Source organism: Diabrotica virgifera, chromosome 6, assembly GCF_917563875.1.
Source record: "Diabrotica virgifera virgifera chromosome 6, PGI_DIABVI_V3a".
NCBI classification, from domain to species: Eukaryota; Metazoa; Arthropoda; class Insecta; order Coleoptera; family Chrysomelidae; genus Diabrotica; species Diabrotica virgifera.
The window spans coordinates 52,590,258-52,606,989 of record NC_065448.1 but is presented as its reverse complement, the minus strand read 5'-3'; the positions used below and the strand labels follow the sequence as shown (position 1 = coordinate 52,606,989).

The 16,732-nt window shown below is 35.8% G+C and overlaps 1 protein-coding gene across 2 annotated transcripts in view; it reads left to right on the top strand.

Moving 5' to 3' along the window:
- The window catches only part of LOC114325907 (uncharacterized), a 169,595-nt gene extending 155,184 nt beyond the window's left edge, over positions 1–14,411 (top strand). For both annotated transcript variants that reach the window (XM_028274054.2, XM_050654159.1), the window contains exons 7-8: positions 7,861–7,994; positions 13,938–14,411. In XM_028274054.2, the coding sequence (XP_028129855.2) occupies positions 7,861–7,994; positions 13,938–14,051 (248 nt within the window). In that variant the 3' untranslated portion in view covers positions 14,052–14,411. The remainder of the gene's footprint in view (positions 1–7,860; positions 7,995–13,937) is intronic.
- The last annotated feature ends 2,321 nt before the right edge of the window (positions 14,412–16,732 follow it).

Sequence of the window (16,732 nt, the reverse complement as noted above, 5' to 3'; positions counted from 1 at the left end):
ATATCCGGCAACCGAATCTGCATGTATGGATTCTACGATTGGTTAGTCCTATGTAAGATCGGGGGCAGTCTGCACAAGGAATTTCATAAACTCCGTGTTGTTCATTTGGAATGTTGTCTTTGACGGATCGGACAAGAGATGAAAGTTTTTGTTGGGGGGTAAATACTGTTTTTATTCCTCGTGGCTTAAGAATTCTGTCGATTTTGTCAGTAACACCTTTGATATAGGGAAGAAAAGCTTTCGTATGATCAGGATCTGACTCTTTGGGTTGTGATTGAGCAGGAGATTGAAGTTTATGGATGCTCCTATCGATGTGATTTTCGCGGTAACCGTTTTGGATGAGGGCTTGTTTTAAAGAAGAGAGTTCAGTAGATCTACTTGCATCATCGGAAAGACGAATTGATCTGGAGACAAGAGTATTAATGACTGAATTAATTTGAGAAGGTGGGTGATGAGAGTTGCCATGCAAGTAGCGGTTGGTATGGGTGGGTTTTCGATAAACTGGGTGGGTTAAACATCATCAAACTTAAATCCTCCCAATACGACCTTTCATCAGAATAGCCCATCAACTTCTGAAACACCTACTACAATGACATTTCATCATCAAACCTAAATCCTCCCAATACGATCTTACATCAGAATAGCCCATCAACTTCTGAAACACATACTGCAATGCCTATTTTATCAAAAGAAACGACAAAATTAACTGAAAAGCTTAACAAAAATGACTCGAATAAAGAAAAAAAAACGAGAACACACCCCAAAAACCAATGGAAACCGATATTACAAGTGCTAAACGAAACTTTTCAGATGCAAACACACCCCCTGCTGAAGTATTCGCACAGCCTTTCACCGTTTTGAACACAAATCCCACCAAGAAACCAAAAACTTATAATGAATTAGAACAATTACTAGAGCCAGCAAAAATTGTATTTAAAGAAGAAACACTAAAATTGGACTTTGAGCAGATGGTAGACTTTTTCGAAAACGCATATGAGAATAAAGACCTTGTCAGTCTAGTGAAAACATACACCGAAGATATTGACGACTTCTTGAAAACATTGTCAAAAATGCATCCATACTATACCGATCGAGTCATACAAAGCAGGAGTACTAGAATACGAAAAAGAATAATGAAACAACTCAACTTGAGTCCAGCTGCCATAAAACAATTTCTAGAGGACTCTGATAGTTCTATAGAGTCTTCACAAGAATAAAAATATATAATAATAATAAAAATGGATTGCATACTACAGCGGAATATAAACGGGTTTTACACTCACTTTGAAATGTTTAAACACTTATGTTCGGAAATCATACCATCCATTATATGTATACAGGAGACGAATTTTAAAGGACAGCATACTTACCAAATGAAAAATTATAAATGTTACTATAAAAATCGGAGGGATGCAAATATAGCTAGTGGAGGAGTCGCTATGTATGTACACCAAAATTACGAATCAAAATTTTTAGAAATTAAGAGTGGTCTAGAAGTAGTAGCGGCAACAGTTCTATTTCCCCAAAAAATATGTATTTGCAATATATATATTCCCCCAAACCAATCAATAACAGAAACAGATCTTACAGATTTATTGGATCAAATTCCAACTCCGAGAATAATTGTAGGTGATTTCAATAGCCACAATCCAATATGGGGATCTCTCGGAACAAACTCTAAAGGGAAAATCTTGGAAAACTTGATAATTTCTAAAAACTTGAACCTCCTAAACGACGGGCAACCAACCCGATATAATATTCACGTGGGTTCCTCCTCAGCTATTGATTTATCAATTTGCGATCCTGTATTATCACCAAAGCTTTCATGGGATGTAATACCATATTTATATGGTAGCGACCATTATCCTATTAAAATTTCTATGACAATTAATGACAACAAGAGCAATACCTCTCCGACTAAAAAATGGAACTTGAAGAAAGCAGATTGGTATTCATTTAAAACATATATCCAACGAAATTACCAAACATTAGAAGAAACTACAAAAGATCAATCTATCGATGAAATATTAAATTCATTCACATCATTATTATATACTGCTGCTAACATCCACGTAGGCAAAACAAAAATTTTGAAAAGAACTTCTCTTCCATGGTGGAATGCAGATTGTAGCCAAGCTATTAAACAATATAAAAATTCTTTTAACAAAATGAAGCGTTGCAAAACTACAGAAAACACCATCGAGTATAAAAAATTACGAGCCCAATTTAGATATGTGACAAAATTAAGTAGAAAAAAATCTTGGCAGGAATTTCTGTCTAGTATTAATAATTCTATGCCTATAGGTACTGTATGGGAAAAGGTCAGAAAAGTATCTGGATGCAATAGTTATAAAAAAATCCCATTCTTGTATGAAAACAAGCACATATTATCATCTGACGTTGAATTTGCAGAGCTTTTTGCTAAGCAATTTGAAATAAATAGTAGCAACAACAATTACTCCAAAGACTTTTTAAACATTAAGATACATACAGAACAGAAATTAATTGATGTTATTGACATGGAAGATAACTCCCTTAACAAACCATTTACAATAGAAGAACTAAATCATTCCTTACGTACTACCAAAAAGTCTGCACCAGGACCAGATGAAATTCCTGTAAGTTTTCTTCAAAATCTGCCAGACAACGCAAAACTATACCTCCTTGATTTCTACAACAAAATTTGGAATAGCCATGAATTTCCATCGAAATGGGCAGAGGCGATAGTAATACCTTTATTGAAAGCAAACAAAACACGAACTGACCCTGAAGCATATCGACCAATTTCCCTCACCAACACAATCTGCAAAATATTAGAAAACATGGTAAATAAAAGGTTGTTGTGGTTTCTAGACAAAAATAATTTAATAATTAATGAGCAAAGCGGATTTCGAAGAAACAGGTCAACTTTGGATAATTTAATAGATTTAGAGTCAGAAATACATAAAAGTTTTGCTATTAAACAGGAATGTCTTGCTGTATTTGTTGACATAAATAAAGCTTTCGATATGGCTTGGAGGTATGATATTTTAAACACATTAAGTCACTGGGGAGTGAAAGGTAACATACTTTATTTTATTCGTAACTTTTTAGACAATAGGAAGTTTAAAGTACGCGTAAATGGTATTACATCCAGTATAAAGAATCAAGAAAATGGTACTCCGCAAGGATCTGTCATCAGTTCAACACTTTTTTTGATTTCCATAAACAAAATATTAGATAATCTACCAAAACTTGTTAAAGCAAGATTATATGCTGACGACTTAGTATTATATAAAAAAGGAAAAAACATTCGCTGGATACAAAAAAATCTACAATGTACATTAAACCACCTTGAGAATTGGTCAAAACAAGTGGGAGTACAATTTTCTACGACGAAAACAAAATGTATATTATTTTCAAAGAATCGACATTCTACAAAGCCAGATTTGCAAATATATGGAAACAGCTTAGAATATGTTGACCATATAAAATTTTTAGGAATGTTTTTCGATAAAAAACTCTCTTGGAAAATGCACATTATGTACATCAAGAAAACTTGTCAAACTGGTCTGACTTTATTGCGAACTCTGTGTAACAACAATTGGGGGTCAGATTTTAAAAGCCTTATTCATATTTACAAATCATTTCTACGATCAAAGATTGATTATGTTTCAATAGTTTACGCTTCTGCCAAGAAGACATTACTTGCTCAGCTTGAAACTATACAGAATACAGCATTAAGAATAGCCACTGGAGCTTTTCGTACTAGCCCTGTTGAAAGTTTACAATTTTTAACTGGTGAACCACCTTTGAAATTTAGGAGAATATATCTATCGTTAGCTTATGCATCAAGCATTCAATCAATAAAATCACATCCCTCTCTTTATAATACAATTGGTGACCGTTTTAAAGATATTTACATTAAACAAACCTGAACAGACATACCATTCTATGAAAGAATTCGAAGGTATCTATCCTCGTATAGTGTTCACTTTCCAAAATTCTTTGATAAGTCAACCACCACGACTGAATTTCCATCATGGACATTACCCCCTTTACAATGTGATCTAACTCTCACCAAATATAATAAGTTCGAAACTACTCACAAAATAATAAACCAAGAGTCACTTAACAAACTTTCATGTTTTTCTGATTATTATCACATCTATACAGATGCATCCAAAACCAGTGATGGTGTAGGATCAGCAATTGTCACTCCAAATTCCATATTGCAATTTAAACTATCATCCACTAGCAGTATTCTGTCTGGAGAATTGTTTTCGATTCTACAAGCATTAATTCATGTAAACAACCTTAACATCTCAAAAACTCTGATAATTACTGATTCTCTTAGTGCATTACATTCAATAAAACAGCTCTATACCAGTAATCCTATTGTTCAGCTAATACAACATCAATTACACCTTATAAACCAAGCAAAACAGCAAATTCACTTCTTTTGGGTTCCATCACATACTGGTTTGGAAGGCAACGAAAAAGTGGATCATTATGCCGGTGAAGCAATACACAGTGCATCTTCAATAACAGTGAATACAGTGTCAGTGACCGATTTTAAAACGTTCGTGAAACAGAAAGTGCTAAGTGAATGGGGAAATAAATGGCAACAATCAAAATCATTTCTACAGACTATTAAACGTACAACACATTCATGGTGTGAGATAAACATCGATCGCCGATTGTTTGCTAAAATAACTCGTTTGCGTATAGGACACAGCAGACTAACTCATGGTCATATTATATCTAAATTAAATCACCCTATATGTGATCATTGTAACTGTAATATATCCATACCACATATTTTGGTAGATTGTCCTAAATTTATTAATGAAAGAAACAAACATTCAATACCTGTAAATATATAAGATGTTTTAGGAGATAACTGTAATCCGAAAAACCTTTTCAATTATCTAAAGGATATTGGCCTTTTCAACAAACTGTGAAGAAGTTTATTATTTTTTTTATATTATATATGTCTAGTATTAAGATACGGACAAGTTACATACTTTAGTTATTAGTTAAAAAAATATTGTACTCCAAACCTACCCACTTATTGTAATATTAATTGTACAAATCCCGATTGTATGTTCAAATGTAATTAACTGTATATTATGTTCTCCCGCTAATAACTCTGAGTAGTTGATGCGGTTAATAAAGAAAAAAAAAGATAACAATACATTGTAAATAATAATTGCTTGAAACCCTCTGGCTCGTTTGTAATACAAGGCATATACCGGGTGTCAGGCGGTGTATTCTGCTCCCAATCGTCTCGCCAACCGTCGGTTGTCTTGAAATTCCTTTCACTTAGTATTTTTGCAGAATCGAGAGGGTTTTTTCTTGAACGAAGCCTACTTATCGTCGGTCTATTTTTCAAAGGTCGTAACTCCAAAAATTCTAATTTTACAGGAGAAGCAAAAAAACTGAAAAATTGTATTATATTAATTTTTGTGGATGGTTTTATTCATTTTGTAACTAGAAAAGCATATTTGTATAGTTTTCAATAAAAAAATAATACATTTTCACATTTTAATATTTAATTGCAGGAGTTACGACTTTTTCTGGCTAGAATCTTAATTTTACTGAGGAGATACGACATTTTCAACAACATCGACTATAAAAAAACACGTGCACGCATTGGTGTTAAGGCATATGAAAATTTAGACCAGATGGTGATTTCTATAGGTCTTTTGATAATTGCGATTTTAAAGGTTTTATAATTTTTTCGGAGATACGGCTTCTTCTGGACGTGTAGAGATCAGCTGAAAGTAGCTATTAACACTAAAATGTAAAAATATGATTTTTGAGAAGTTACGACCTTTGAAAAATAGACCGACGTTATGTCTCTGTCGTTGATACCAACGTGAGAGCGGAGCACAGGATCGGCGTTAATTTTTCTATACTCATTAACCACGGCATGTTCTCGGCGGGCGTGTGGGGGGCTTATGTGGCTTAGTGCTGGTAGCCAGTACGGTGGCGTGGCCTTAATGGTGCCTAATATGATAAAGCAAAGGTCTCAAAGCCTGGTTTAGTTGGGCATCAACACGTTTGGTTTGTGGGCTGTTAAGCTATACCATATCAATTTTGAATTAGCAAATGTCTGTCTATCTACGTCCGTCAACTAGTGATGTTGAAAAAGTAACTATTCCTTACAAAGTAATCGTTACTTACGAATACCGAAAGTAACGATTACTATACAGAGAGGCAAATCGTTACTTTGATTACTCTGATTACTTCGTACCAATGTATCGGAGCTAGTAACGACTATTGTATCTACTTTGATTACTTTGATTACTCTGATTACTTCGTTACTTCATACCAATCGTATTAGAGCGAGTAGCGACTATTGTACCTACTTTGATTACTTTGATTACTCTGATTACTTTGTACCAATCGTATTAGAGCGAGTAACGGCTATTATATCTACTTTAATTACTTTGATTACTCTGATTACTTCGTACCAATCGTAACAGGCGAGTAACGACTATTGTATCTACTGTGATTACTTTGATTACTCTGATTACTTCGTACTTCGTGAAGGTCGTTATTATATCGGAATACCTATACAGAATACCTATCTACTGAGAAATACGTTTCTCGATATGATTACCGGTACTCAAATGCAAAAGTAACAAAAGTAATCATAGTAATCAAAGCATTTTTATCCCTTAAACAGATTGGTGAAGGTCGTTGTTATATCAGAATACCTATACAAACCTACCTACTGAGAAATACGATTCTCGATATGATTACCGGTACTCAAATACAAAAGTAATCATAGTAATCAAAGTAACGAATACTGTAAATGATTACTTTGTACAAAAGTAACGATTTGTAAGGAATACTCGAAAGTAACTATAATCAACAACACAACTCCTCCGTTATTAGAACAGATAGAATGACAATTGCAGTGTAGAGTGAGAGCTTGTAACCCAAAGATGGTATTAAAGGCGAGAAATTTGATCTCGGCGTTCCGGTTTGAAAGTAGCAACCTGAAGTACTGTTTTTAAGTCGCCGAAATATTACAAGCGATACAATATTCGACGGACCTTAACAAAAAAAGGTCAAATGTATAAAAAATGTATAAACATTTTCAATTTCTTTGCAACACGAAAATGCAGCAGCTGCATAATGCTCTTGTTAAATCGGAGAGTGCAGGAAGAGTCTATACGGGTTTCGGAGGTCTTTTCCTCCTCATCAGTAGTCCCATATCCTCTTCTCTCCGATTTCCTCAGGCATCACACTTTGGGCCTTTCCGTATTGCAAAGAAAGAAATGTCACGGATGAACTAGAGCCATCTACCGAAAAAAAAAGTAAGTTATCAATCGAAGTAGCACAGAAAACGACAATAAATATCGTCTCCATACCACCAGATTGACAACAGGTGGAATACTTTCTTTGGTTACACCTCCTGAGATTTTCAAAATTTATAAATCATACAGGATGCCGAGGAAATTAAGATGAGAGAATTTTAAATAATTCACAACTCATCTGCTCAGCGTGGTAAAAGTTCGAACAAGTATATACTTCCGATTTTTATATCACTTCCGGTTAAAAAGTTATGACCGGAAGTTTGGCAAAAATGACTCAAAATTAGTAAAATCGTATATCAATCAACGCAAAGTTACACGAAGAGTTCAAATATCGACTTCGTGTTCTACTTTCTGTCATGTTGGGTGAAAACCTAGGATTTACGAAGTCCAATTGCTTGTCTCAATATCATTGCTTTCAATGGGTAATGAAAGTCTCTACTTTGAGTAATCCAGTGATTATTTAACTGGTCGTTCTATACGTAATTCGGGTAATCTTACAATAACGTTCTACTAAAAGGGTGTGCTTTTAATGTTAAATATTCGATTTCAGATACTAAAGAAGAAAGGTCGAATCTGCCAAGAAATAGGCCCTCTAGAGGTAGTATAGCGAAATCATTGCCTATGAATATTCCAACATTTTTATCGCAGGCCAGAAATCCATCTACAGAAGACCTGGACGATCTTGTAAGTTAATTTTATTACTTTTACTATTCACTTTTCAGTTTCCAAATTCAAATAAATTCAAGGGTAAAGTGGAATTCAAGATAAGTTAACGCAGACCAGGAGTAAAGCAGGAGAACCGCTCCTCTACAATAATATTTATCCTAGTACTTCCTACTTTTTTGGTCAATACGCATCACTCGTGTGGTGACCAAAAACACAACAAACAACAGCTAATGCCAAGCTGCAAAAAGTACAGTGGCTAACTTATCTGGGAATCGCAGGGGCAATACCAACAGGCCCCACTGGGGCTCTTGATGCGATGCTGAACCTCTGTCCCTTGCAGTTCTGCATAAGAAGGGAGGCAGTGACAAGCGCCTTAAAACCGAGACAGACACAAGTCATAAAATCCAGAGATCTAGTGGGCGACCTAGAAATCTCGGAATAAATTCCATTGAATTCTAAGAACAAGCTGACAGATGCCATGTCAGTGAAATTCGATTCAGAAACACCCTTTGAAGTGGTAATAAAAACCACCAAATGGGTGAAGAAGTTGAACCGGAACTAGAAGAAGGTTCACTCGTGTGGTATACGGATGGATCTAAGATTGAGAAGCTGGGGGAACGCAACAAAGTAACTTTGATATGGGTGCCAGGTCACAATGGAATTGCAGGAAATGAGGAAGCTGATAGCCTTGCAAAAGAAGGGGCTAATACCCCATTCCAAGGTCCAGAACCCTTCTGCGCACTATTGAAAAGCCACATCAAAGAGGATCTCCGGATCTCAATCAACTACAACTATATTGGTCTAACACACCAGGACAAAGCAAGCAAAAAGGCTCATAAAAGTGTCACCTACTGCAACAAACCCCCTTCTTGAAATGAGTAAAAAATATATAGAAATGGTCACTTGCCGTCTCACTGGTCACTGCCCCCTGAGGTATCATCTCAAAAAAATTAGTAAATCAGGCAGTGAGAACTGTAGTTTCTATAACAACGAAAAAACGGCATAATATCTCTATAGGTCGAAGTATGGAGATGCTTCTTCTTCTTCAGGTGCTACGGAGGTTGGCAATCATCATAGCTATTTTAATTTTTGAGGCAGTAGCTCTAAATAGTTGTTTTGAGCTGCATCCAAACCATTCTCTCAGGTTCTTCAGCCATGAAATTCGTCTTCTGCCGATGCTTCTTCTGCCATCTATCTTTCCCTGCATTATGAGTCGCAGGATGCCATACTTCTCGCCCCGCATCACATGTCCGAGGTACTGTAGTTTTCTTTCTTTAATTGTCAGTTCAACTTCCTTCTCTTTACCTATTCTTCTCAGTACTTCATTGTTCGTAACTCTATCTACCCAGGAAACCCTCATAATTCTTCTATACGTCCACATTTCAAAGGCGTTAAGTCGTCTCATTGTCTCTACATTTAACGTCCATGATTCCAGTCCATAGTATAGTACACTATATACGTAACATTTTGTTAGGCGTACTTTAAGAGCTAATGTTAAATCTTTGCTACATAGGACCTTTTTCATTTTCATAAAATTAGAACGTGCTTTCTCGATTCTGACTTTGATTTCTGCAGTGTAGTCATTATTTTCGGTTATAAGTGTCCCTAGGTAAGTAAGTGTACTTTTTTACTCTTTCGATCTGCTGGCCCTCTACTATCAAGGTTTCGTTAGTATTATGGTTGTTTTTACTAATTTTCATAAACTTTGTCTTTTTGATATTGAGAGAGAGTCCGTACTCCCTACTACACCTTACTATTTTACTCATGAGTATTTGCAGGTCTTGTAAATTATCGGCTATTATTACTGTATCATCTGCATATCTGATGTTGTTAACTAAGACTCCATTTACTCTTATGCCGACTGTTTCATCTTCCAGAGTTTCTCGCATTACCTCTTCAGAATAAGCGTTAAATAATAGAGGTGATAGTATGCAGCCTTGCCTGACTCCTCTCTTTATTTCCATTTCTTCAGATGTTTCTGTTTTAATTCTTACTATTGCTCGCTGATTGTAATAGAGATGTGTTATTAGTCTTAAATCTCTTTCATCTAGGTTTTTAGTTTTTAGAATTTCCATGAGTCGGTCATGTTTTACTTTATCAAACGCTTTATTGTAGTCTATAAAACAAACGTAAAGAGAACGGTTAACATCCAAACATCTCTGTGTCAGCACGTTGAAGGAGAATAATGCCTCTCTGGTGCCCATTCCATTGCGGAACCCATATTGAGTGTCACTAATATCCAGCTCCAGTCACTGCATTCTTTGGCATTCACTTTTTTTGGCAAACACACAAATGCTGATGTACACATTTCCCTAGGGATGATTCCCGTAGTATAGATAGCGTTGAACAGTTCTACTATTATGTCCAGGTTTTTCTCGTTGACCAACTTTATCAGCTCGCTAGGTAATTCATCTGGACCAGCAGATTTATTGGTTTTCATAGAGTTTATTGCCTGACTAACCTCTGATTTGGATATCTCTGGGCCTACATCTCCGGTTTGGCTATCTACGGATGTACTAGCTTCTCTCTGGTCATGAAATAGTTCCTCGATGTACTCTTTCCATCGTCGTAGTTTTCGTTCTGTCTCCATTATAGTATTTCCGTTTTTGTCGAGCAATATATTTGAGGTTCTTCTATTTCCTATTCCGGCTAGTTCTTTCACTTTTTTATGTAGGTTGAAGTTGTCATATATGTTTTGAAGTTCTTCTATTTCTTTACATTTTTCAGAGAAGTAGGTTTTTTTAGCCTCCCTAATTTTACTTCTTATTTGGTTTTGAAGCTGTTTATAGCGAGTCTTATTAATTGTTTTGTTTTTTCTTCTTTCATTCATCAACTCTAGAATTTCCTCCGTCATCCATTCTTCTTTCTTACATTTGGTTGTTGTAAGTACTTTCTTACTTGCCTCTAATATAGAGGTTTTGAAGAATTGCCACTGTTGTTCTACGCTGCAATTATTCTTGGGTTTCTATCTAGATTTGTGTTGATTTCATGTTTAAAATTTTCTTTTGTTTCTTCTGACTTAAGTTTCTGTATGTTAAGTTTATTGTTGTTGCGGCTTTTTTGCGTCTTTTTTAGTTGAAGTTGAAACCTAGCAATAAGAAGACTGAGATCAGAAGATACGTCCGCTCCTGGATATGCCTTTACTGCCTGAATTGAGTTTCGATATCTGTGCTTTATTAGGATGTAGTCAGTTTGATTTCTGACGATTTTGTTGTCTTTGTCAGCTGGCGATTTCCATGTATAAAGGCGTCGCTAAGGTAATTTAAAGAATGTATTTGCGACTACAACATTATGTTCCTGGCAAAATTCTATTAGGCGATCCCCTCTGTCATTTCGTTCGCCAAGTCCATATGGCCCTACATTAGGGTAGCATTTTCCTTCGCCAATTTTTGCATTGAAATCACCCATGATCACTGTTATGTCTCTAGATGCTGTGAGCTGTAATGTTTTTTGAAGTTCGCTATAAAAGTTCTCTATTTCTTCTTCATTTTTGTCAGCAGTTGGCGCATAAATCTGAATTAGGTTCATTTTTCCATGAGCTGTCAATAATTGCAACATTATAATTTTTTCGGACACCGGAACAAAGCCTGTTACTGATCTCGTTACTTTTTCACTGAGGATCATAGCAACTCCATATCTGTGTTGGGTGTCGCTGCTTCCAGAGTAATAGATTCGCCCATTGTCTGTATTGAGTTCGCCAGAACTGACCCATCTTGTATCGCTTATTCCTAATATATCGATATCTAGTCGCATCATCTCTTGCTGTATATTCCTCAGTTTTCCAGGTTCATACATACTTCTTACATTCCATGTAGCGATTTTGTAGGTGTATTTGTATATATTTAGGGAACAGGAATTTCGCTGACTAACGGCCTGGGAAGCCCTGTCGTTGCTGTTGTTTCTTCCCCTGCCGAATCTTGGCATCCGAGAACCATGATTAGTAGGTTGTTGATTGTCATTTCTGTAAGCCATGACGATTTCTAGGGATACTCCATGAGTCTTTAATGCAGTGGTTTCCCGTTGCCTTCTGCATTCTTATACCGTTGACCATTCTGTAGGGTTCATCCGCCTTCGAGACCGATTTCTCAGTCTCAGGACAAAAGAGTGCCCTGCCACTTACCAACTCATCCGCCCGAAGCCGTTGGTCAGTAAGTGGGGGATTGCTTATACCGGCAATCATTCGGTGAAGAGCAGGTAGGTTGTAGAAAGAAATATAGTGACCCGTCTGCCCTCGGAAACCTAATAGCCATTCGGGGTCGGAAGAAGAAGAGGTAGCCAAGAGAGGCCGATAGGAAAGATTAAAGACATTTCACTCAAGACTAGTTGAAAAAGAGTAAAATGTGAAGGCCCTTATGATTCGCCAGGTGCGTTTCATAAGCGTATGAGTATTAATACACTTTTTGTTCCCGCTCATACTTCGTGGTGTTGACTACAGGCTGTATGGCTCGTCCAGCATGCCATAGCACGGAGGGTAGGGTGCATGCCATTTTACAATGTAAACACCCCAACTCCATGGCCTGACTAGGAGATGCTGCATGGCCTTAATGACCTCACATAATCCAATAATATTAGTTTGAATAATCCACACATAGTGAATAAGCCACAATTTTACTTTAAAATAAATTTATTTTGACGTTTCGATTTCCACTTCCGAAATCGTTCTCAAAATACGTATTTTGATTATATCACCGCTTCGCAAGAACTTAGGCTAAGTCAAAATTTGACGAAATTGACTTATTAATGCAGATCTACTAAAAATAAAAGTATCTATCGCGTGAATACAGACCTATGACGTTAATAATAATAGTCGCTAAGAGATGGCACCAAGTTAGTTAAATACTTAACATTTTCGGATGAATACAGACCCAAGTTAGTTACCCCGCAGAATAGCGCAGAATGTGAAGCAATTTGTGTGTTTATTTCTCGTCAAGGACGACCGATCTTATACTTACGATTAGTTTTTGTGAAAATTCTCTCTAAAATAAGGACCCTTTTTTAGTTAGGCCAGCGTTTTAACAAAGTTGAAGTAAATGTTTCTGAGGAAAAAAGACTGTAAAAAGAAATGTAATAGGGGTTAACAAAAATGAATGTGTGTGTACTTTGTACGCACGTAAGAAGTTATACTTCTATTATATGATTTCAACGAAATAAATATACTTTCAACAGGTTATTTGTATTTTATTTAAAGAATAAACTAATTTTTACTTACTACTTTCCAAAATTTTTTATTAAAACAATATCTACCAAAAATAAAAAAAGTTAGATAACACAAAGATTTGAACCGGGGACCTCTGGATCTCCGGACGAACGCTCTACCACTGAGCTATACTCCCTTTGCTTTGACAGGTTACAAGATTTCTCATACATACTGACAAATTTAATAGACCAAGTGAAGTATAAAAATACTTTAAAATTTAAAGTAAATATACTTACTATTATTATAAAATATTTTATTCCCGAGGAAGACAAATCCAAAGACACAAAAATTATAATAAATAATACATTTACTAAAAACACTAATATATTCTTTTAATGACTTATTTGCGCTGATACATACATAATTTGAAAGATTAGCAACGAACTACATACTGTCTGTCTGCGCATGCGCCAGGGAATTATAAAATTTCACTCTCGATCGTAAAGAAGTTTAACTTCAAAAACACTTTATAAATTTATCTAGTTATCACAGTTTGTATTTAGATATATTTCTAACAAAATTGTATAGGTAATTTCTTTAAAGTGACAACTTATTAGAAGTTACGCTCATAATTATATCCATAAAATTTTAAAATGCCTCTCCTCTAGAATCGTCTTTTTTTACTTAAGCCTACGTTCTTGCGACGCGGCGATATGTGTCGATTTAAAATCGGAAGACCCTTGTACTCGTCTTAAACTCTGTGTAGTAGTAGCTTGATTTATTTTCTATTTTATTATAAAACATCATGGAATTTTTCATTTTAGCCACAAGAAGACAACCTGGATATAGCAGCAAGTATCAAAGCTCTCGCCAAGAGTGTACACGGCGATGCAGTATTTGGAGAATTGCCAAGACCAAGACTAAGTACCCAGATTTAAGATTCTCAGTATCTTCCAAGGTATTCTTCCAAAAAAAATACAGATGGCGTGAAGTTAAAGAAAAATAAGGTAAACGGTTATAAAACAAGTTCTCTAAGTTACGTAAGTGACAAAGTGTAGAGTTTAAGAAGATAAATTTTTGTTTTTGTTTTGGTATTTGTAAGTATCATCGAAGTTAAGAGGAATGTTTTGTTCGTCGGAGGACTGTCAGTATCTCACTCTTTCATTTGTCATTTTTTTAAACAATATATGTATTTAGTATTTTTATGAAACTGTTGTAAGTTAATTTTAAAACGAATTCAATATTGAAACTTTTTTTTATAAAACGAAATTGTACAAATATACAATAGAAAAATACAACACTACTTTCTTTTCGTTTTCTCATGTAAACCTATCATTGATTTTTTATAGATTTTGTGTTTTGTGTGAATTGGTGGCCTATTTAAACTAAAAATTGAGATATTTGTTGTTACCAATCATTTCAAAAGTTTCAATGATATAATATATGAACCAGATACTCAAAATAAGACTTTAAAATCTTATTTGAATCCTAATACTTTCTGCCTTTTCTCATTGTGTTTTTGTTCTGTGTAATTAAATTGTTTGGATATTTTATTTTTCCGTTGACATTTTCACTCCATGTACAGTTATCCGTTTTTTAAATTTTCCTCCTGTCTGACCTATGTATACGTATGGGCATGTACCATATGTGATATTATACAGTGCGTGTCCAAATGACATTAAAACCGGAACTAAATATTCGAGCTCGACTTTTCAATACGCGTCGAATGATATATCAGATGTACTATTTCTGCGACTATAATGTGGCATTTGCGGTTACAACTTTAAACGGAAGTGAAACACTGGAAGTATTTATATGTCCTCGTAATGCTACGGCGCGTTGAATAATATATCGCTTGTACTATTTCGGCAACTTTAAAACAGTACTTCCGGTTGTAAGTCTGGAACCGGAAGTCCGAGGTCAAATTTGTCACCTTTAATAGCACCTTTGAGGGCCCAGATAGCTCAGGTGGTAGCATGTCTGACTTCAACGGGGTTCGAAAACCCAGCGCCGGCGAGAACATCTACACATTTTTAAAAAATGTCTATAGGGCCCCAGGTCGACTCAACCTGAATAAAAATGAGTACCTTGGGTAAATCAAGGGGTAATAAATGGCGGTTGAAGCGTAGCACTTGCCCTGTTACCTTCCTTTTATACCGTAGGCCTTAGATATAGCAGACTACTCTGCTATAATCCCAATGCCGCGTTAGTGGTATAAAACGGGAGACTATTATATTATTAATAGCACCTTTGGAGGAGTTGTGTTTATGGACAGACAGACAGACATGTATAATTCAAGGTTTTCGCATTTTTAAGTTGTAAAAGGGCGAAAACAAGAAAATGTTTGAACATAGTGTTCATTATATCGATCACTTTTCCCGCCTAGATCATACTTTCCTATCGTTTCCCTCAAATGGCCTAAGCTTTTATCTCCGCTATTGTTACATTCCAATTTGTCGCCTAAGATATTGTAAACTTACTTCTTCTTCTTCATGTGCCGTGCTCGATTATCGAACGTTGGCTATCAAATTGGCTATAGCAATTTTGTTAACGGCAGCTCGGAAAAGGGATGCAGAGGATCTGTTATACCATTCTCTCAGGTTTTTAAGCCATGACGTTCTTCTTCGACCTGGCCCTCTTCTTCCGTCTACCTTGCCTTGTATTATTAAATGGAGTATATTATATCTCTCTGGGTGTCGCATAACATGGCCAAAATATTCAAGTTTTCGATTTTTAACTGTTCTGACGACTTCTGTGACTTTTCCCATCCGGTGCAAAACAACTTCGTTACGAACTCTATCCACCCAACTTATTCGTAGGATTCTTCGGTATACCCAAATTTCAAAGGCTTCCAATTTCTTGAGAAGAGTATCTGTTAAAGTCCAACCTTCGACACCGTACAAAAGAGTAGAGAACACATAACATCTCACTAATCTAATTTTAAGATTCAAAGTAATGTTGTTTCCACATAAAAGTTTCTTTATCTTAAAGAATGCAGCTCTGGCCTTCTCTATACGTATTCTAATTTCTTTGCTCATGTCCCAGTTCTCATTTAGATTACAACCCAGGTAGGTGATACTGTTAGTTCTCTCTAATTGTTCACCATAAGCTGTTACTACTTCCGGTTGTATTGGCGTCTTACTGACAACCATCACCTTGGTCTTTGCGGTGTTTAGCTTGAGTCCATATTCATCACACGTTGTGGTAATCCTATTAATCAGATGTTGAAGTTCTTCATAATTGCTCGCAATTAACACCGTGTCATCCGCATATCTCAAATTATTAATATTGACGCCATTCATTTTGATACCACATTGAGCATTATCCACTGCTTTATTGAAAACAAACTCGGAATAGATGTTAAATATTAGTAGGGACAAAATGCAGCCCTGCCTTACTCCTCTTCGTATTTGAAGTTCTTCAGACGTGTCCCAGCCAATCCTGATGTTTGCACGTTGATGCCAGTAAAGATTTTTGATAATGCGTAGGTCTTTATCATCAATACCCACTTTCTGAAGAATAGCAATCATTTCCGTATGTTTTACCCGATCAAAGGCCTTCTCAAAGTCAATGAAACACATATAAACCGGATGTCCGACATCTCTGCATCTCTGTACCA